Source organism: Salarias fasciatus, chromosome 19 (genome assembly GCF_902148845.1).
Source record: "Salarias fasciatus chromosome 19, fSalaFa1.1, whole genome shotgun sequence".
NCBI lineage: Eukaryota > Metazoa > Chordata > Actinopteri > Blenniiformes > Blenniidae > Salarias > Salarias fasciatus.
In genome coordinates this window covers 16911317-16934131 of record NC_043763.1, presented here as the reverse complement: position 1 = coordinate 16934131, position 22815 = coordinate 16911317, and the positions used below count along the sequence as shown (strand labels likewise).

At 43.0% G+C, this 22815-nt stretch overlaps 1 protein-coding gene across 2 annotated transcripts; it reads left to right on the top strand.

Moving 5' to 3' along the window:
- Window positions 1–995: 995 nt before the first annotated feature.
- LOC115406636 (zinc finger MYM-type protein 4) lies at window positions 996–22407 on the top strand. Of its 2 annotated transcripts, none has more exons than XM_030116777.1 (29): window positions 996–1074; window positions 3872–4472; window positions 5563–5615; window positions 5697–5843; window positions 6017–6080; window positions 6202–6389; window positions 6629–6753; window positions 7026–7248; window positions 7331–7543; window positions 7690–7840; window positions 8562–8677; window positions 8771–9118; window positions 9196–9346; window positions 9444–9619; window positions 10266–10443; window positions 10631–10741; window positions 11109–11152; window positions 11629–11767; window positions 17058–17170; window positions 17268–17361; window positions 17465–17701; window positions 17816–17892; window positions 18013–18142; window positions 18229–18380; window positions 18530–18644; window positions 18770–19027; window positions 19124–19235; window positions 19337–19405; window positions 19648–22407. In XM_030116777.1, exons 1-29 carry the CDS (start codon window positions 1036–1038, stop codon window positions 19778–19780), a joined length of 4557 nt encoding a protein of 1518 aa, XP_029972637.1. In that variant the 5' UTR covers window positions 996–1035; the 3' UTR covers window positions 19781–22407. The 2 variants fall into 2 exon arrangements, with proteins under 2 accessions (XP_029972637.1, XP_029972636.1); XM_030116776.1 differs by having other exon boundaries at window positions 17268–17382.
- The last annotated feature ends 408 nt before the right edge of the window (window positions 22408–22815 follow it).

The window sequence follows — 22815 nt, the reverse complement described above, 5'->3', positions numbered from 1 at the left end:
GGAAATGGGAAATATGAAATGCTTTTGAGTTTACTGCAGATTCAAAAGCATTATTTTAGGTTATTTTAGCGGGTTGAAAAGAAAGTGCGTCTTTTAAAATGTTTTATAACCATTTGGATTTACTTCACGTGCTAATACGCCATCCCCTGGACCACTGTAAGGAGTATTTTGTCCACTTTCGTCAGTCCGGCTCTGACTCCTATTGACCTCCAGCAATTGAGCTAAGTTAACTACTAACACTGATTTCTGGGACACAGACAGATACACATTCACACCGAGGAGCAATTTAATTGTCACCAATTAACTTCATTTTTTTGGACTCTTGGATATAGCCTGAGTACCTGAGGAAACCCGTGCAGATATGGGGAGAGCTTGCAAACTTCACACAGAAAGAAAGACAGAGCCGCTATTTGAACCCATGACATTCTTGCTGTGAAGTGGGAGTGCTAACCACTGGTCCACTCTGCGGCCCAACAGAATTTTCTTCCACCCCCAAAATTTTTAACTTGAACTAGAAAATTCCTGCTTTATGTCTACATCTGTTTACCTGGTTTCATATATGTGAATTGAAAATACATAATTGCAAATAAATCCAGTTAAAGTAAAGTTTTACATGGAGTAGTTTGTGAGAAGTACTTTGTCCTTCCTGAATATTTAAAAAAAGTACTTATTATTGCAATTGAGAACCATTTAAACGAGGTAGCAGCAATTTTCAGGGTTGTTTTCACCTGTGGCAAAGGAATATAATATCATTGTGATTTAAACTACTAAAATCACAGATAAATCTGGAAAAGTGCCTGACAGGTTGAATGACATTTGATGATCACTTATATATTTTAATGAGTTTGTTTGACAGTGCGAGGAGTAATACAGTGATTGAAGTCGTGGAGGTTATATCTGTCTTGAACATTTGTTTTTAGAGGTATTTCTCCATAGTTATTGTATCCTAGCTGTTAGCGTTAGCCACGGTGACCTCTGACCCTTGGAAGGGGAGGCGGGCGTAAGGCAGCGCGGCGTCTGCAGCATAATTAAAACATGGCGGACTCTGAGGAATTTAGACTCAAACGACTAAAGGTAAGAAAAACACACCGTGGCTGTGGATGGAGCAGGCGGCCACACGCAGACTAGACGTTTTAGTTCATACCGCTGCACCGTTTAGTGAATTGAAGTCTGCTTCCGCCTCGGCTGTGCGTGATGAGGCGAGCGTTAGCTCGCTAGCTTCCGAGCTTGTTGTGAGTGTGGATGCACGCCGCTACTTCGAGCCCCACTAAACACCCCGATAGTGGAACAATGAGCCAACAAATTGAAGATAACGCGCCACGGGGCTCAATGTGAATCCCACAGTTCCTGTTTTAACTTAAGGACAAAGCTGTGCGTCGCGGTTGTCCTTATGCTCCCACACTGATTAGAACAATACAAACAGGGTTTCCTCCTGTTGTGTGACGCCATCGCGATGTCGCTTTGACTTTATCACATTAACAGCTACTACGGAGGCGTATTAAATGGATGTTACGCGTATGTATGTGGTTTCAAAGCGGACAGGGCATCCAGGTTCATTCCAAATAAAGTTCACTGAGATTTCCTCTTCATACTACTAATGAAGGAGCATCAAATTACCCAGAGTCATTAAAAAACAAGGCATTTAAAACATGAAGGCCCATGAAGCTGCAGCGGCCCGACAACGATCTGTGTATTTTAACTATTTACATAATTTCCTTGCATTTTCACATCACATGTATCATTTTTTTTATTTCGAAACATCTTAGTAACTCACACTAAGGAAAGACATAAAGAAGTTATTGTAGAGCATATTCATGATCAAAAATGAACTCCATTTGTGGGTAACGTGCCAGGTGCACGAAGACAGCAGTACCTACCATTGTAGACTGGGTGTCACGTCCATTTCTTCATTGAACTGACAAAGCCTGAGGTCTCAAAGCAACGAATCACCATCATCACCCTCAATACATTCATATACTCATCAGGAAGTCTGAAGCAGGGGCTGGTTGGTCAAGCATTTTGATTTCAGTTGGCAGACTGAGCAAATATTCATGTCTGTTGTAATCACCCTGTTGTTCCCAACTATTTTTTACATCTTGTAGCCAGCCCTCCCAAATAGATTTGAGAAAAAAGTGCTTTTGACTTTAAATTTCTGATTTGCAAAAACATGTTGGACTTTTATCAACATACAAAAAAACTCAGACACCTATTTCATCTGTGACAAACACCAAAGGTGGTCCCATACATGTAGATGAAATCAAGATGGCATACAATTTCTGGTAATTAAAAAAAAAAATCTTATCAGTGTGTGATTGAACTTCCAGCACACAGACCAATGCTGTGGTTGTCTGACTTGATTCTTTTAGGACCACGTTGCTTGCACTTTTTCTATATGAAAATTTGCATGAAGTTTGGATAAGCTAGATGAAGTACCAAGTCTCAGATGGTTAAAAAAGAAGAGACTTGTGTGGTCTAATCCTGGTCCTAAAGGTTCTGCAAGATAAGACATCAAACCTAGCCTTACGCCCCTGTATGTTTGTGTTGTCTTGACACTCTATAGAAAACATGATAAAGGGCCACTAAGGATGAGGTGTGTTGGAGCAGAAAGATATTTAAATGTGTATGACAATGGCCAATCAGGATTAGGATTAGATAACCCCGTAATATAGTGGTCAAGCTGAGTGAAATTGTTTTCTTTACGGACTGTGCTGATATTAAGAAGGAGGCACAGTGGGGGAGGAAGATTTGAAATCGGCTGTTTTTGTGAGGCCGCTGAACACCTCCGGGCATCAGTTAACTGCTTTTCAAAAATTCTTACCATTTCTGGTATTGGCTCCTGGGATATGTCTTTGTGTTGGTTGTGTCTCTGTATGTCCTCTAACGGACAGGTGGCCTGTCCGGGGTGTACCAGGGCATCTATTGCCGTCTGCCTTTTGCCACCTTGGATCCTTCACCCTAAAGCCCCAAATAAGGCCCATTTTTTCACACAAATTAGTATGAGTGTTTTAAACGGCATGCGTCACGGCCTTCATACTCCCATATATCCTTTGTTTGGTGTGGTTAAGTGATACATCCAGTAGAGGGCAGTGAAAGTTTGGTAGTGCGTGTGTTTGTGTAGAAGACCAATGATCCTACCAACCGTTTTTTGTTTTGTTTTTGTTTATCGCTTATTTGTTCCAATGGCCAGGTTAGCAAATATACATTTGCTTGTATCCACATGCGCATTTGTCTTTCCTCAAAGAGGACCATAATTTCTGCTGTTATCCAAGCATATGAGCCATACTGCACAACACTGCCCCCCACAGGTGATAAGTCAACATCTCGGTTTGCTATATATCTACAAGCTCCTAGTACACTACCTAGATACAAATGTGATGGTTGCAGACAGAAAGTTTTCTCTGTGTCTGTCTGTGCATTTAAAATCTGGTTCGTTGCTTTATCCAGAGTGAATAGTGAACATAACTTTCGTGAAAGTTTTACATATTTATATATATATTTACATATTACATATATGCTTTAATTTAATAATTGATGAAGTTGTGATGACTGAGGAAGCCTGAGTTTGTGCAATAATTCGGTCAAAGTATTTGAAATCATTGTCATCTGTTTATTTTATATTGAAAACTGAAATTCATACACAAACCTTACAGAACCCTTTGAAAATGAAACACAAGAAAGAAATAGTACCAAGGTATCAACTTTTCAGATAAGATTGACAAACCTGTTTTATTCATGTTAGACTATGATACAATCATGAAGGTGTGGCTCGCAGTATGACCCATAAGACCACAGAAAGTTATGTACCATGACAGATTACATCAGTATTTCTACCTGAACAGTCCTGACCTTTACTGACCTTTCTCTCACACAGCATGAGGAACGCATGTCCAGAGTTTTCGATGAAGTGATGGGCCTCGGAGACTTTGCTGACTCGTCAAGAGGCTCTGCTACGTCCTGCAAGAGTGGCGGTCAAGACGACGCAAAGGGAGCGGACAAAACTTCAGAGGACGGAGAGCAGCAGCTGCCAGAAGAGGAGGACAGTAGTGGCAGTAAGCAGGAAGAAAAGCAAGATGAGACACCAGAACGGTCAGACTTCCCTCGCAGTGGCTCTCCTTCCTCCTCCTCCAAGCGCTCCTCTTTCAACGTGGCGAGCACGGAGGGAGGAGGGGGAGGAAGCGGGTCGGCAGCTTTCGACGATGCTCAGGATGGACTTCCACGATATGGGCAGGAAGAAGAAGAGGAAGACTGGCACTTTGCCCTGCCACTGGGCTCCCTGGAAGATGTTGACGTGAGTAAGGCTGACCGGAAAAAAAATGCAACTGAACAGCAGACTACTAGCACACAAGACGAATCCCGTGGTCGTGAGGCAAAGGCGACGGAAGAAGACGACGAGGAGCAAGAGAAGGAAGGGAGCAGTGGCTCAGCCAATACTTCCCATTCATCGCGGGACCATACACCTGACAACAGCCAAGGTGAAGCTGCAGAATTTAACGAAGAGATGGTTTAAAAAGATTTATCAGAAGCACCACAGTATAGCCATCACTCCCCTGCATTACATCCTGTGACCTCTTTGTGATGCTTTACAGATATTTACTGCCCATGGGTCATTCTGTGACATTCTCTGCACTGCTGTTGATGCAGAGGAGACACCCACCACACTGCATATGCATTTCTACTAGACGCAGAATTAGTAAGCACTGCCATGCATCATGAGTCATCAGGCAGTTGACACCAGTCCACTGAAAGAGAAAACTGTCTCACCTTTAGTTGCCACAAAATAAGAGAAAAGTGAGAAAGAATAACAATTTGTTGGGTAATTACGTTTTCGGCAATATGAGACCTGGATTTTAATTCAGACCAGGACACTGCTTTTAGTGAAGTTTAATATTGCTCAGTGAGGGACAAATTAAACCATAATAACTTCTGTTCAGGGACATCTGTGACCCTCAGGAGAGCTAAATGTATGAGGAGAGACTGTGTATTCTCTTAAAGCTCCATAGCAACGGCCAATATCACAAAGCTGTTAGACTTTTTAGTCACCACCATCAGTGCAGGTATATATAAATTGTATTAAAATGACAGAAAGCAGCCTTTTCTGTAATAGAAGTAGCATATGTTTGCTGTCAGGATGATAATCTGGTCCCTTACTTACAGATTTTTTTAGGCATTCATTGGGAGAAACAGTCTTTCAACACCAATTTCAAATTAATTGTTGTAGGTGGAAAATTTTAATATTATGTCTTCTTTGGTTTATGAGATTGAATTTTTTTTTTAAAATGAAATTGTGAAATAATCTGCAGTTAGTGCAGATTTACTTTAAGGTATCTTCTGTAATGGCTTTATATTTTAGCCATCTCCTCTCTAATGCCCCACCATTGACTTGGTGGTCCATTATGTGCTGAATATGTTGTAAAATTTTTCCTTCAACCTACATAAATAGCTGGTTCAGTGTCATTACCAAGCTTAAAATGTGATCAATCAACATTGTAAATAACCCTCAACTGCTTGAAGAAGTGCGTCTGTTTAAAATGCAAAAACTATTCTTTTCTTCCTTTAAATCAGATGGAGCTGCCCTGAACCAGACGGAGGAGACTGAAGATAGCCAACAGCCGGAGGTGGAGATTTGAAGATATTTTCCTAGGTCTACAGCTTTTCCCCTCAGCACTGGGTAATTATGAATATATTTGTTATTTCAGACGTCTGAGGCAGCTCCAGTAGAAGACAGCAACCCCCCAGTGTCTCCCACTCCCAACATTAAAGAGGAACCCATAGACGAGGGTTACGACGCTGCTTTGTTGCCTCAGAACTCCACCAAACAAATCAAAGAGGAGCTGGAGCAGGAGGTAAACAGGAAGTGGCTCTCATATTATGGGCGGGTTGAATCAAAAAATTCTGTTGGTTGACATTGTGGATATGTTTCCTAACAAGGGAGTAATGAGGCTTTTTCTCAGATTTGTCGCATTTGTCTCAAAAATGAGGAAACCCACATGTTGAACCATTTTAACTTTAATTTCAGGAGGAGCTGAAGATCAGCTCGGTCTATTCTGTGGGTGGAGGGAGCAGCTTTGGTCCCCCAACAAGTGAGTTTGTTGCCATTTTTATTTACTGTGTTCCTCTCATTTTAACATCACCCCTAATTATTTGGAAGTGCTTTTGTTTTTTCACCCATTCCGTATTGATGTTTCGACTCGTACGTTCCAGTTCCCACACCAGTCGGTCCAACAGCAATCTTCATCCCCGGTAGGGGAACCGTCTTACAAGCAATGGCGCCCCTGGCTGTCCGACCATCAACTCAACTCACAGCGACACTGCCAACTTTGACACCAGTGCCTCCACGACCAGCGCCTCCCCCCGTTCCCGGCAGTGTTCGCTGCAGTGGCTGCTCCAAGGTAACACTGTAATCCTGCCGTTCACTTCAGGTCACTCCGGTCCAAGATTTAAAAACAGACTCCTGAGAGATTTTGCATCTTATGGTGTTATTTAAATTTTGTTTTGTTTTGGTTTTTTGCTGTTCTCCTTATTGGGGAGTCAGTTAACTATGAAAACATAACTGTTCATTAAAATTTAAATTAGCTGTTCTTAATGTATATTTGGTAGAAAAGGTCATGTTTCTTGTAATCTATTACAGGTTTTACTGAAAGGCCAAACAGCATTCCAAAGAAAAGGCTCGACGCAGCTCTTCTGCTCCACTGTCTGCCTGACAGGCCATCTTCCTCCACCCGTCAAGAATCGCACCTGCAACCAGTGCAACAGGTACTACTTAGTTCATTTCAACATCGACATGGCCAAACATGTTAGTGGAATAAGTACATGCCATTTGTTAGTTATCAGCCTTTAAAAGGCGGAGGAAACCACATCATCTAAATGTGGAATAAAGGCGATAGCAGTCGTTTAAGAGCATAAACGGTGCTGTCGATGTTTCTGTCTGCTTGCAGCACAGGACTTCAGTTCAGTTCTGCTGAGGCCCTCAGTGTTTGTCAGACTGTATTATCCTCTCTCTTGTATTTGTGGCTCTCTCTTTACAGGGAGATCCTTCAGCCCAGGGACATGGTCACAGTTCCAGGAGAAGACAGCAACCCCATGTACTTTTGTGGCCAGTTTTGTCTGTCGGTGTTTAGACACAAGAAGAAAGCTGGAGAGAAGCCCCCCGAAAAAAGGCCCGAAAGGAAGCCTGAGAAACCACCTGAGAAGCCAATAGAGCGGCAGCCTGACAAACCATTCTGTACTGTCTGTAGATCCACCAAAAGGGTAAGAGAATAATGAACACACTCACCGACCATTGGGCGCGTTTGTTAATTTGATGTGCTAACTGGGTTCTCCTCCCATGCAGATCGAACACGAGGTCACCCATCAGGGCCGCCTGCACAGACTCTGCAGCAACGCTTGTTTTGCGACCTGGCGTATGATGCGTCAGTTAGCCATGAACTGCTGCGAAGGCTGCGGACTGTACTGTAACACCAACTCAGGTTCCTGTCAGACGCTCACGATAGACAAATCACAGCTTAACTTCTGTGGCCCCACCTGCATCTCCACCTACAGACTGGTGTGTGTAAAAAAAAAAAAAAAATTAAAAAAAAAACAGCATTTTTTTGTATCTGTTTTGCCTGTGTTTGCGATGAAGCTGTGTCGTATCAATGACTATTTTGAGAAGGTAGTTTGCATGTTCATAAACTTGCTGTTTTTCTACAGACCTGCAAAAAGATGGTCGAGTGTGCCTACTGTCGCAAGTTGGCAGTTGTGTCCGGCACCATCATTGAGCGTGACAACAAGGGGAAAATTCAGCTTTATTGTTCGTCTGCTTGTGTAGGACAAAGTCGACCGCCCCGACACATCCTCACTGGTATGACACACTCACAGACGCTGCGCTGAGATTTATTGTGTGGGAAGAGGAGCCATTTTTAATGCATAAATGTAATTTCACACAGCCTAAAATGGAGGACACTAATTATATGTGCAAATCTACTCTTGGTCACTGTAGTGCATGGTTCAAAAGAGTTGCTCTCAACCTTTGTAGTACATTGGTTTCAGATAAATGGGAGTCATTTTTCCCCGCAAGACGGTGTTAAACAATCAGAGGTCTGCATATATTATCACTGCAGAAAGTTTCTACATTTAACACCAAACCAAATTTGGTCTGTGGTCTCCCTTGTGGTTCTCCACTCCACAAACCCGTGTCCTTCAGTCTAAAACTTCCTGTATCTGTTTTGTCTTTTAAAGTTTGAAATTGAAAGCACAATACAGCCACTGCTCAGTTAGATGCAAGTTTTGACTGTCTCATGAACTTGCACTGTTTGCTATTTGCAAATTTCATTAAAATGCACTTTAATCAGAATGTTAGAGGAGAATAATATGATACAGTTGGTAATACAATATTATAAATGATTATATTCACGCAATTCATCTTCTATTGATGGGGAATGTACTGCTGATAATGGTGCCTGAACAAACTTGAACTGTACTAGAAATTTATATTTCTGTACCTGATTACAATTTCCCATCATAACAAAACCAAGGGCTTGTTAAAGCACATTTAATGATTGCCGGCACTGTTTTCTCTGCAGATACTCCATTCCCATGCTGCCTCTGTAAAGTTTCAGCCGTTCCTCAGTATCATCTGGCCATGGTGGACGGTACCATACGTAACTTCTGCTCCCTAGCCTGTGTGACTATATACAGGGTAAACATCAAAAGCATTCTCTCAGTTAACTGTTGTTTGGTGTTGGTTGATCCATGACTTTCTGAGTGTCTGCTGTTCTGTGTCCCTTCTCAGAAGTGTGGTAACAAAGCTCAGCCAGACTTGGCCAATGGCACCTCCTCTCTCAGGGACCCCTCCGCCAGAGATGCTTCCAAAGCGGGGTCCTCTGCTGGAGCCAGCTCTGTCCCTCCTATTCCTCAGGACTGCTCATCTGCAGCCCCGTACCCAGGCCACCACCCCAGTCATACCTCAGTGCCCCCGCTAGTGCCTCCCTCCGCCTCTGCTCCAGGACAGGCCCAGGGACGGCCATCCCCCAGCCAGCCTGCAAAACCAGCGACGGACGAGTCGGGCGACACCCCCAAAGTGACCTGCCATCAGTGCAGCAAACGGTTCAGCACCAAGCCGCATTTATTCAGTCACCAAGTAAGAACCACAGACCGACGGATCAGTGTCAGTCTGGCAATGAGTCCTCCAATCATGTTGTCATGTTTTGCCTGCAGGGACGTATTTCAGTGTTCTGCAGTAAGCCGTGCTCGGAGCAGTATAAAACCCAGAAGAATATCCTTGCGGTGTGCGAGAGCTGCAAGCAGGAGAAGGTGCACTTTGAGACCATCAGCTACGACCAAAAGGACAAGGTCTTCTGCAGTGAAAGTGAGTCAGAGTCACCACAACAAAGTTGTTGTATTTCAGTCTCGCTTTGTGCCGAATCTGTTTGTATTCATGAATTATCCACTGCCTTGTGTCCCAGACTGTAAAGCGATCTTCAAACACGGGCAGGCTTCTAGTAAAAAGGATCATCCATGGCGTCCCTGCAGCCACTGCGGCGGCATCAGCCAGAAAACGTTGCACAGTCACTATGGAGGCAAGATGGAGGAGTTCTGTAGACCTCACTGCATGTCCCAGTACACTGTTCTTTACTACGGGGTAAGAACTTAAAACAAACCTTTTTATTTTTTTCTCACATTAGAGAAAATGTTATTTGTTACAGCAGCTCTAAAAGGTCATGGTGAAAATGTGTGATTGTTTTTGACAAGTGATGAGTGAGATCTCATAAACCGGTGGTGTTATTTCAGGTGCAGCACAACTTGAACTGTTTAGAATTTCCCTACCACCTCCAGTAGGAGAGAAGCTATTTGTCAAATCTTCTATCAGATGCTGCCCGCCCAGCACTCCGTTTTATAAAGACCAGGTCACCGTATCATCACAAGCATCAATCTTCTTGAGCAGATACAGTCCATTCTGCTCTTTTTCAGAAAGCACTTCTGTGGTTTACATCCAGGCCAGTGTGCTTGAGTGAAGGCTTCAGTATCTCATACTGTCAGGATCTCAAAGACATTGTCAGGATTGTGGGGCTTTGAGAGTACACCAAGGACAAGTCACAGTCAGAAGCTGGTGATCAAAATACCTGAATAATCAGCTGAGGGTTGTCCAAAGCATTCATTTTAAAGTGTTCATTAATAGTCCAAAGTGGTTTTCACTTTCTTTTTCCCAGTCAGATCCATCTTACTGGTGTAATTTCGTTCCTCGCCTCCTCGTTAAAGTCTCTTCTTTCCTCTTTCTTGTTGTGCAGATGGGTCGATGTGACAGCTGCAGGAAACAAGGCCAATTGATGGAGAAGCTGCAGTGTTTGGGTTCAGTGCGTAACTTCTGCAACATGACCTGCCTGCTCAACTACTGTTGCTTTCACTTTGAGACGAGCGCAAACAGCAGCAGTAACGGCACTGGAGCAGCCCCGCAAGCACCACATGGTAAATTTAGTTGTGGTCGAAGAGGAAATGTCTTAAATGTTCTTTCAGTCAAGAGTCCATTTTTAGTTGAGCTTATCTTTAGGCTTTGTTGACTGAGAGTTGAAGAATATATCTTTATCTCCAGCTGTGGGTTGGTAAGTAATCTCTCCAGCTTTGGGTGTGATGGCTTGTTTTCCTCTTCTTCCAGCTCCCACCCAGCCCCACCACTCAAAGATGAATCCTGTCATAGCCGATGTCGTCTCATTGGCCAATGGCTCTGCCACTCAGCCCTGTGTGTCAGCAGACACTGCTCTGACTGGTCAGTTCATACACTTGGCCGAGAGTGGTTTCTTTCACAGGCGTTTGTCAGAAGGAAGGTTCAGCTTAGACTTAACTGGGCCCCACACCGTGGTGACTGTGTGTCTCGAAGCTGCTCATCAGCTGGTTCAGTTCCTTCAGATGTGTCCTATCAGGGAGCTTTTTCAAATCGTATAGTGGAACCATGAGTGAAGTGGGTTAGGTGGCAGGACGCTACTTTGATTGAGGTGAAATGGACAGACACAGACTGGAAGAAGCAAGTGTAGTACACTCCAATCAAGTGACTCTGGATGTATTTAGTAAATAATGGAATTGAAGATAGTTTCTGAGAAACATGCATCTTGAATAGTTTTCATCTTCTCCTGCAGGAGCACTTCCAACATCTGGTGTTGATGGCAAGAACCTTGATCATGTATGTACACTTGCTTCATGTTTATTTTTCACATTGCTGTGGTCTCACTCTTCTGTAAATTAAATATTTATAAATCTTTCAGTGTAGTTTACAGTTTAATCAAACTGTCCGTATAGCATCTATGTCAAGTAGTGTTTTAGATTCTAAATGTCACAAAAACATAATTGTGGGAGAAACAGTTCGGTTTTGCTCCTTGTGGTCATTCTTTACGGAAACATCAGCTTCTTCTGTGCAGCATTTTTTTTAAGCTATTCATGTACAGATGAGTGTGTATTATCCCAACAACCTCAGCAGTAAATGGCTCTAACACAGACACTTGCATCTACAAATACATCAGCAAGCTGTGAAAATGGCATATCAGGGTTTGTAATGTGAACATTGATTTGTATTTCAGCACAAAGCAGGTCCTTTAAATGACTCGTAACGTTCAGGTCACGAATCACATTTGTCGTTGCTCTTTCATGTCCACCGTGCAGGCCAGCACTCAGACGGACGCCATGCGTGTGCCGGTGTCCCGACGGCGTCAGATGAAGAACAAGTCGGTCCTTTGCAGACCGTTCACCATGGACCAAGAAAGCATGTGCCAGCTGCCCACGCCTGCCGCCGAATCAGGAGGTAATTGTAGGAATCCAGTCACCAAGTCTGGCCAATCTCAGCCTTTACACACAGCGGTGCACTTCACAGAGCAGCTCACAGTATTCACAACTCAGGGTCTTCCTGTTAGTTAGTTTTAGTGGAGGTTAATGTCTGTGAGTTTGAACATTTCTAAACCTCAAAAGTAGTAAATCGGAAGCTCTAGCTTCTTGAGCACCAAATGTTCTCCAGTCTGGAGCTCATCTCTGCTACTTGTGCACTTTTTTCCCCATCTTGCTTCCATTAAACTTGCCTCGAATCGGCTGTGACTCAGTACTCTGATCAGCAGCTGTTTATCCACTCTGCCCAGTTGTGGCGTTCCCTCCTTTTGGAGCTTGTCATTAGGACTGCTCGGTTGTCATGACATGCTTAGACTTCACAGAATATGTGAACCCTTTTCTCAGCTGTAAGTCATTATAATTATTGAATAACTATCAAAAAAGTAAGAAATGTTTGAAACGTACATGCAAGCCTAATGCAGTATTCATGCAGGCAGATTTTAATGTGAGTTGTTGTGGGCTGCTGTTCCGTCATCGGCTTTAACCTTTCACTTTGTATAAAGATGAGTAACTCGGAGAAATGTGAAGCGAGAATAGCTTAGATATGAGCTCCGCCATCTGCTCTTAGCCACCAGAACGCAACCGAGATACTCTGGCTTCAGTTTTGCCTAGCCGTCATGCCCAGTCTTTAGTATGTGAATTGTAGTTTTTGGGGCGGTGGGGGACGACTTTAAACTTTTTGACACTACAATAGCTCTTTCAATGATTGCACCAGCTCTGGTAGATAGCGCCACACAGTCCGACCCGCCGTCGCCTCAACCAGCCGCACCACCAGCACAGTTGCCGAAACCTCAGGGAGACCCCCAGCCGTGCAACGGCGTGCCGGCGCGCCTGACCGGACGCCACTTCCTGGGGAAGAGGGAGGCGGACTCCGACTGCAAAGTGTGCTCGCAGCACAAGAGGAAGAGGGCCGTGGAGAACGAGGAGCAGGGGAAGAGGGTCAAGAAGGAAGAGGAGCCGGAGATAAAAGTCAAAACGGAGGTCAAAATAGAAGCAGAGGGGGAGAAAGAAGCGCCCTCAGCCGAGGAGGAGACCAAGAACAAGGAGCACTCGGAGGAGAAACACTGCGAGCACAAGGGGAGGCAGACTGCGTATTACTGTAAGACGTGTTCAGGAGAGCCCAGCCTCTGTCCTGTGCCATGTTTCGAACTCTACCACACCCAGCTCATCTACAAAACGGTTCTGGAACTGGAAACGCAAGGTGAGCCCTGCCACTAACACAAGCATTAACCACGTGACGACATTCTGATAAGAGTGCCATTACTTTAGCCCCGCTCAAAAATAACACTGTGCCAGCATGACTTATTAATCTGTGTATACATATTCCAGCTTCGAGTCGAGTGTGTCACCCAAGTTTCTCTCTCCACAGCCTCCTGATCTGCTGACAGAAGTTACCCTCTCTGCCCTGACTGTGGACACAGATAAACACTACTGCAGGGTTAAATGGCTGTGTTCACTCCCACAGTACATCTTTTGTATTGGTTTTGTTGCAGTCATCTCTTTTTGATGTGAACATTCACCCTTACTATGAGCCAAGGCAGAATATCCAAGCGTTTTATGGAACCTCATGAATTTATATTTGCAAACCAACAGTGCAAAGAACTGGTTTACGTTGAGGGTCTTTTCTGTATTTTTGTACTAAAACAAAAGGTTGCAGTATTTATGATCTGTGGCAACGGATTGGCATTGGCTCGCTCTATCTTCTGTCCATTGAGTGTTCAGTTTGTCATGTGTGGGTTTTATCAGACGAACTTGAAATACTTAAGTGCTTCACTGGCCTTCAGACAGTACTGTTAGCAAAAACACCTTTTTACCTCATCACAGAAATTGTGTCAAAACACATCAAGTTTCCTGAAACTTGATGGATTTGATGTTGAGTTTCCTGATTTCTGAAAAACATTGCTACCATTTTTTTTTTTTGTTATTGTTTTTTTTTTTTTTCCCTCGTTGGTCATGACTGCACACAAGTGTTTTCATGTGAATGGTAAACTACATGAAGCTCCCACTTCTGAAGAAAACTGAACTCATTGACAAAGCAATCCTTCAAATCAACCGAAATCGGTCTGACAGCAGCTCCTGAGTTTGTGCCGTTCACAATCTGATCCAGATTTAAATGCGTTGATCACTGAGTGCAGATTCTAGCACCAGTGCTCCCTGAATGTGCTCATTCCTGTCTCCTTTCAGTGGACTGTATCGACTCCTTCTGGGCAAATCCTCGTCTAAGTATCCAGACTTGAAGTTAGCATGGAGTTACGTTGTTACCTGAATGATTTGCGTTCCCGTGGAAGGACCTTACAGTGAATGCGTTTTCAGTTGGTGCTCATTGATGTGTTGGCTAGTTGAGCAAAACACACTGTTCTTACCCTTGATTGTTCACCACACATTTGGTTGAGTGGATTTATGTAATTTAAGTCTGTGTAATTCAAAAATGTTAAGTTTAAAGAATATATTGTTTGTGTTTCTTGATGTTTTTCCGCAAAATTACATAAAGTTGTTTTTATGTTTCCCAAATCAATAATTTGGGGGATGGGCATGAGTTTCTTGAAGGACATTGAAGAGTTAATGAACTGAAGTTCTCTTAGGGTTGCAGTCGATCACTAGCCTGCATCTTCTGTTTTGAGTTGGGACGCCATTCATTTGAATGTTCAACTTGATTGATTTGTTATCCTGCGTCTTAGTGCTTAATATGAATGTGTGGCACTTAAAGAATCCAGTGACAGTTCCTCGCTGTACTTACCTCACCGTGGATGTATTCACGGGAACATGAAGATGGAGTTGAAGTCCAACAATCTGCTGCCAGAGCACACTGACCGAGTTGGACTGGAAGCTGCCCTGTATTACATCCATGAAGTTAATTTTTCTAACAACCCTATTGTATGGACAAGCCTGATTTATACATACGTTGAGGGTTTTTTTTTCCCCCCCTGTTTGGTTTCAGTTATGTATGAGAAATATTGTTTGCTTAAAAACTAAATATTCAATAAAATATTCTTGAGGAAAAAAATGCCTTCATTTGTCATATTTTCCCAATAATGGTGCAATTTTCCATATAAGAAGTAAGTGAATTGATCAAGGTTTTACAAATGACTGCTGAACAGTTTAAGAGGTGTTAAATTGTGCTGCTGAGGTATCTAGATAAAAGTTACAAATGTTGAAACCTGTGATCATTATCATAATTGGATGGTCAGGGTCCCTGTCTGAACACTGAATCGACTGCTCAACTTGAGAAAAGGTTTAATTGAGCGTTATAATATAGCCTTCGTTAATGTTCAGCTGCTCTGATCTGGGGTCAGCATGACACATCATGTGATCTATGTGTTTAATTTGGCTTCACTTTTACCTCTCTCACACACTTCCTGAGCTTTTCAGGGTGTTAAAGGTAATGAAGGCACTAATGAAGGCATTAATGTGTTTCTTGAAGCACTTGCCTACTGTCAGAGGTTTTTTTCCATGAAGGTAAACTGGCTCCATCTGCTGGTGAAACCACTGCCACTGAGCTTGTGCTTTTCCTGAAAATGTGCTATTTTTCAAAGTATAAATGTAGAGACTTACCAAAACAGTTTACATTCATTTATGAGGAGTGGTACGTTATGCAACTTGAAGGCAAATATTCGTCTGACATGACCTCAAAGTTGCTTTTAAGAACATTTTCCTCATATCCACAGCATGTGTCTTTGGTTCAATCAGTCATCTTTCATGAACTTGTTCTTTAGGAGTTTTTTTTTCCCATTAGATTCATAATTTAGATAAACAACTCTGTATGCTAACCATACAAAGTAACTTTCCTTTTAATATTTTTTCTTTCTACAGTAAAAAGAAACTCACAAATGGTAAAAAAAAAAAAAAAAAAAGTTGCAATAATAAACAGACACTTAACATGAGAAATATAGGGCTGTAATTTTTATTTATAAATGGGGTTTCTCTCCACGACCTTAATGTGGATTTCAAATGAATTTAGACCTGTAAAGATTTATTCTATTCCTGAGGCTGAATGTCAGTTTTTCCAGTGCTACCAACTGGACTAAACCAGGAAATGACCACAGAGGCACCAGAGGTGTTCCACTCCCACAGAATGAATCTGTGTCAAATTAGCAGTGCTGTTTGAATCCAGTCTGTGTCTGAGGGACGGAGATCTCCGAGAGCTGAGGGATGTCCTGAGACCAAAACCTGAAACGAAGATGATTAAACCTTTCCACTCTTAATCCCATTCATCCATTCACACATCAACGGAGGCGGCTGCCATACGAGATGCTCAGTCCTTCCATTCGGAGCAATTTGGAGGTTCGGTGTCTTGCTCAAGGACATTTTGACGAGAAGAGATGGGGAACTGAGCCTGCAACTTTCCACCACAGCTGCCCTGTTCAAGAGGTTTAATCAAATCAGTATTGTTTCAAGAAATTTGAACTTCTACTGTGGTGCACTTATCCTCCTGTGTATGTAATTCCTGGATTAGACTCCCAGACCTCACAACAGGTGAACAACAGGTGTCTTTCATTGTTGAATTCAAGCTGTACCGTGAGAATAAGTTCCAATCTTCAATACTGATTTCTCCAACTTAGAGCTGTAGAGCCTCGAGGCAATTTATACGCATCAATTGGTACCAGGCCATTTATACTGGGACTGTGTGAGGAAATCAGCTGGGTAATATCGACAAAAAACTCACACAAGCACAGAGAGAACATGTAAACTCCACACAGAAAAGGATCACTTCTAATGTCTATATTTTAAGATAAAACTCTTGATTTGTTAAGTGGTTCAAAATAAAGAAAATTAAGAAGGAGCTCAATGACATTCTCTCTATGAGTGACGGCACTATTATCCTGTAAAGGATTTATTCTCCACCGCATAAATCTGTCACTCAATGCTACCTGTATTATTCTCAACAATTTATTACTATAAATTGCCAATGATGCGATAAGAACATGCTAAATGAAATTATTAGTTATGGGTTTTATTTGAGCAAAAAAAAATGCAGCAGGATTATGGTAAAATAGAACAAAATTGTAAATTATTTGGAGGAAAATTACTGTAATAAACTCCATTGTTTTTACAGCGATGTTAGTTTACTGCAGATGAGGTTTTTCTTTGAGACTTTAGTAACAAACTGAGTTGATTGGTTGGCTCACATTTAGCTTTTCTTCTTCTTTTAATTAAAGGAAAAAAAAGTCTTTTGAATGATGAAAATGCTTCTTGTCTCCTTTTTCCTCCAACAGAGGAGCAGAAAGTGAAAATGGTGATGGTTCCAGTGCCGGTGCCCGTCTACATTCCAGTGCCTATGAGCATGTACTCCCAACACGCTCCCGTTGTGATGCCGGTGCCCATGCCTGTACGTCCCACTGCGTCACAACCTCTAACATGAAGCTTTGATTATTTTCAGAGCGTTTTCTGCAGGAAATTATACCATCTTCTGTGTTTTATTTTAGATTCCAGTTCCCGTTGTAATGTCACCACAGAAAGAAATGAAGGATGCGGCTGTCCAGTCTGAAGCAGTGGATGTGATTGGAGACGAGGAGAAAGATGAGGCTGCTTCACATCCAGGTCTGGATGTTTTATGTTTTTCCCACTTCTTTGCAGATCAGCAAGCTTCATCTTCATACCTGCTGTTGTGTTTCCACTGCAGACCGGAGCAGGACTGACGCTTCAGACCTGCAGTCCAGACATGTCGCTCCTGCAATCAGTGCAGATGAGGAAACTCAAAAAGCAGCTCAGGCTGACCTCGCGGTCCCTGGAAGTCCAGAGAAGAGCTCAGAGCCAGCTGATCCTCAAAGCCACCCAGACACAAACCAAGCAGCGAGCGCCCCCCCTGAACAGCCCCCCTCCTCCCCAATGATGGACTTAGAGACAGACTTTCCAACAGGTGATGTGGAACGTCATCAGTATTAATGTGAATTTATATAAATGGCATTTCGCCGAATTTGATGTGCGAACAAACACCATGTTTCACAAGTGTATTGTTTGTGTGTCTTTACAGAATCACTTGTTCAGAAGGTCTCTGCTCCAAAGCGAGGAGTGAAGAGACCCAGAGAGGGTTCCTCTGGCAGGAAACGGGTGCGACATCCCTGATTACTGTAGAATTCTTTAAATGAAGGGCTGTGAAACTGCTGTGAAACCAGCTCAGTCTTTTTTTGCTGCGTGCTCTCGCGGAGTATTCATCAACCTCCTTTGCAGGGTCGGAGGCGGACTGGCTCTTTGGAGCGAAGCACAGCGGCAGCTCCGCCCATCTCCAAACTAAACCACATGTACGGAGTCAGAGCCTGGAAGAGCTGGGCCCAACGGCGCAATCAGCAGCCACAAGACTGTACGACTTCGCTCCTTGTTTTGCTTCATGTTTTGCTGTCGCTCGGCCACTAATCGCCTGTGTTTTGCACTGTCTGTCCCTTGCAGCCTGTCCGGGGAATGTTAGCGAAGATGTGTTTCAGTGCAGCTCTTCTGAGCTGAGCTTTGCTCTATCTCGCTTCATCAGAGAGGTACGGCGGCCTAATGGAGACGCCTACAGCCCTGACAGCATCTTCTACCTCTGTCTGGGGATACAACAGGTGCGCACACACACACACACACACACACACACACACACACACACACACACACACACACACACACACTCACTCACTCACTGCCCCATTGGTTTCTCTCTTGTCTGTCTCTTTCTGATGGAGTGACTTATTGTCACTCTCTTCCTTGACAGTATCTTTTCATAAAGGGCCGCATAGAGAACATCTTCACTGACGAGCTGTATAGCGACTTTGCCTCGGAAATCACGGTGATACTCCAAGTCTGGAAACCGAAGCAGCTGCCTGGCGGTAATGTCACTGTCTTGTGTCTCTCAGTGTTAAAGTCCTCAGCGCCATACAGCAGAATGATCCACACAAATGAGCTTCCAGAAGAGAAACATTGAATCTCTCATCTTTCTTCTCCCCGCCTGCAGGTTGTGCTGTTTCCTCTCGTATCGAGGAGTCCTACCTGTGGGAGTGTAAGCAGCTGGGAGCGTACTCTCCAATAGTTTTACTCAACACTCTGCTCTTCTTCTGCACCAAGAACTTCAAGCTGACCACCGTGGCGGAGCACCAGCGCCTGTCCTTTTCCCACCTGGCTCGCTGTTCTAAACCCTGCAGTCGAGGCGGCAAAATCCACTACTTCCAGTACCAGAGAAGCAAGGAGGCCCCTCCCAGCTCTGAAGAGACGGGTTTGTTTTAAACTCTGTAAAAATCACCAGCATTTACACTTTTTCTCATGCTCTCGTTGTTTTGTGAAAGCTTGAGGGTGACTGTTCTGTTTTTAGAGAAAAAGAGAAAAAAGCCCGGAGAGGACAACGGAGACCTGGAGATGGTGGAGAACGTCTCCAACCCTCTGCACTGTCCTGTCCGACTTTATGAGTTCTACCTCTCCAGATGGTGAGACAAACTGTCATGCCAACTCATTTAGTCTCCAGTTCTACGCAGTTCTTTAGTTCTTCAGTAGAGACGTATGACCTCTGTTCTCATCTGTCCAACAGCCCGGAGTCTGTGAGGAAGAGAAGCGACCTGTTTTACCTCCAGCCCGAGCAGAATGTCCACACACAAAGGTCAGAGTCTTTATGTGGCGTTGTTACACTCATACCCTCATGCAGGCGTCCTCGGCTCTGCTGAGTCCTCGTTTCCACTTTGCCCTGCTGGTTATTCCACCTGTCTGCAGCAGATACACTCATGTTCTTCATGGTTTTGCCACAAACTTCCATCATGGAACAACCAGAAAGCCAAACTGGAGTGTTAAATGGTTTATCTTTACCTACATTATCTTTTTGTTTTCTTTTTCTGCCCTCAACAGCCCCCACTGGTTCACCGATCAGTCGCTGGACAGCAGCACGCTACAGAGCATGCTCACACGCATTCTGGCCGTCAGAGAGGTCCAGCAGGCGCACCAGTCCACAGCCGGCTCCGAGGGCGACGGCTCGCCGTGACGCTGCCCTCCCCGGCCGCAGGACGCTCGCTCTGAAACGCCAAGCAGCTCGCACAGAGGTCGGGCTGGACGCACACAGCCGCCAGGTAGCGTGAGACTGAAACACAGACAGAAATAACGGGGAACACGACGACCGCACACCGGCAGTGGCTGTCCGCTGCCCTCCACAACGCACAAGGATTTCATAAACGTGGAATTGCATGAGGCAGAGGAAAGGAGAAGATAAAGAATACTTAATTTATCTTAAACCTTCTCAGTTGAGCCGAGAACCTCCACAGTGCCCATATTTATGTTTACCACTTCGACCCACTCTACTCAGACACCCGGTGTACTTTAAAATTTAAATAGTTGAATACTACAGTTATCTTGTCATACAGGTGAGATTTATTTGAAATATCCTTGATTATGTATCCTTGTAATCTTTTTTAAAAAAAAATGTTACACTTCCTCTCATCTTTTGTTGGAATTTAACCACTCGTCTGATATTTGTTTCTTCCTCTGTTACCTTCTTCTTATTATGTTGCCTTATCCCCTGACTGCTTTCCCTCCTCTCTCCATTGGCTTTTTGTTAACCTTCCTATGAGGACTGTAACCTCAGTTTGAAAACGGTTGGGACAATGTGTAAATAAAAACAAGGCCTCAATCTCATCAACCTGACTTTTATTCACAAATGTCCATGGACAACATTTCAGATGTTAGGAGGAAAACATTTGACTATTTCATGATAAATTTGAGCTCAGTTTGAATTTCATGGACCTTCTTTTTAGCGAAACACGCAAAACACATTTCACCTTTAAAATAAAGTTTCATATATACAGTAAAACTGTATATTATGTTGCATTTATAAAGTTTCAGTTACAAGTGAGAATGGTGAGAAATTTCCAGCTGTTTTTCCAGAATTTTTCGAACAATTGTGACATTTTACAGAAAAATACATATACTTTTTTAATTACCAGAGTAAAAATTCCTTTAAGCATTGCTCCACAAAGTCTAAACTGAAAGAACATAACAACAAATAAGACAGGATAAAGACTAAATAGGTCATTTTAAATCTTAATGTGCACAAATCGTCTTCACTGGAGCCAGCTTCAAGCCCTTTGTTTTGTGCTTTAGGGAGATAAAAGCCTTTTAATAAGTTGTTGACATGTCGTCTCCTCTTCTTCTTTAACTTGAATCTGTGAATCATTGAAGAGCCGCATGTCTCAGCTGGTTTTGAAATATGTTGCTACCATCAGATTCAAGGTGAGCTCATAGTTTCCATGAACAGACAGAAGGTGTTACTGGGAATGTCTCATGTTCCTGTGTTGTATTGTGAATCAAAAGGTTGCTGTATCCTGTTTTTTTTTTTTTGTTTTGTTTTTTTTACATATCTTCTAACCTCCTTGGAATTACGATTGTGAAGTTAGTCTTCCTTTAGCAGCCTTTAGCAGGATTCCCAGTTGTTTTAAGTTCTCTCCCCTCCTCTTGTCTAACTAACTTGTCCTGACTTCAGAAAAAAGTTAAGTTGGGCAGAAATCTCCTTTGGTGGTGGACAATATATTTTTTTTCCATGTTTGTGACCAATTATGAGAATTATGTGTTTTTTTGCATTCTATTCAAATCTTTGGACTCCTTCCTGTTCTCTGTGATCAGGAATGCGATGGACTTGTTTCTGTCTCTGGGTTCAGGAGAAGAGTCGATTTAAATGCCTATACTTTTAGTTGTATCTGTTCACAGGTTTGTTTGTTTGTTTTTTTTTATGTTTACTCTCAGATGCCGAGGTGCTTTTATTTTCACTTCACGTTTGTGTCGATGGAATTAAGCGAAGCTGCCGCAGACACTAAAAGTGAAAGCAGCGTCGCCTCTGCTCTCAGCCACAGTTTGAAACAGCTCACCATTGTCCAGTGATGGAATCTACGAGCCTGATTTACACACCGTCATCGTCACCGCTGCTGGAAATAACCTAAGGCTGTGTGAAGCTTCCTGATGATGAATGGTCATTTTAAAAAAAAAAGACTAAAGTGTATAGTGCCATTTACAGAAAATGCTGGATTTCCATTAAGTATTTGAATCTCTGTATTGCTTTGGTATGAAAGCAAAAGTCTGGTTTCTAATAGTGGTTTTATGGGGGGAAAATGTCATGTTATCAGTTTTCGTTTTGTAATAATGTGAAAACAAATCGATGGGAAAACTGCAGGAGCACGTTTACAGTCTTTGTGTCTGTGATTCTACATTTGTCAAGCTTTATTTAGCTCTGTCGCCTCAAGAAAGTGGTGTAATAAATGATGTAGTGGTCAAAACTAGAAGAGAAGCTGGACAAAGATGGGATTAAATAGGTGAAACAAAGGAGAAGTGAAAGCTGGTAGAAAATTAAACAGAGCCAGTCAGACCTCTAAAAGGGAAAAAACACACACTTAACATGAGACTGGCAACCATAAAGCTACATAAAACATATCAGTTCCATAAAACGATAAGTCAGTGAAGCGATAGGGAGAGCAAATAAGAAAACAAGACAATGCATGAATATCCAGCAGATTTAACTCCAGGGGGGTGGTTTCTTTTTTTAAATCATGTTTGTCACTTGTTTTGAGTTTAAAACTGTAAGAAGTTTCAGGAGAAGTTGGAATTTTATGAATAAAATTGTTCGGACTTAAAGGTATGACTCAGACTGAAGTTGACTGGAATTAAGTTGAAATGCTTTCAGCCCAGTTTCAGATGAGATCAGCTCCAGGCGGACGAAAGGATGGATAAAAAGCTTAACTTCCTGTCGACATGGGAGTGGTGAGGTCTGAGCCACGGTGATGTCAATTTGTTATTTGCCAGTCAAACACTGCAGCCACTTCCCTCCTGCTCTACACGACCCTTTCTGGTTCTAATCCTTCAGTGTGATTTGGATAGCAAATCTGAATTTATCCACTGATCACGTCAGTGCAAACTACATCTCAGATTCTTAGTGGATGAGGTGGAGCTGTCCTCTAAACCATCATGTTCCTGCACATTGAGACCAGCATTTCTAACGTGCAGCTTGTGATCGTTTGTAACATCACCAGGGTTGAA

What these genes read in the sequence shown, in the direction of transcription:
- LOC115406636 (XM_030116776.1), top strand. Translation starts at nt 1,036, where the DNA reads ATGGCGGACTCTGAGGAATTTAGACTCAAACGACTAAAG. An exon ending in CAGCTTTGGTCCCCCAACAA is followed by an intron (nt 6,081 to 6,201) that starts GTGAGTTTGTTG and finishes CGTACGTTCCAG; the next exon opens with TTCCCACACCAGTCGGTCCA. An exon ending in TGAGGCTGCTTCACATCCAG is followed by an intron (nt 17,383 to 17,464) that starts GTCTGGATGTTT and finishes TTTCCACTGCAG; the next exon opens with ACCGGAGCAGGACTGACGCT.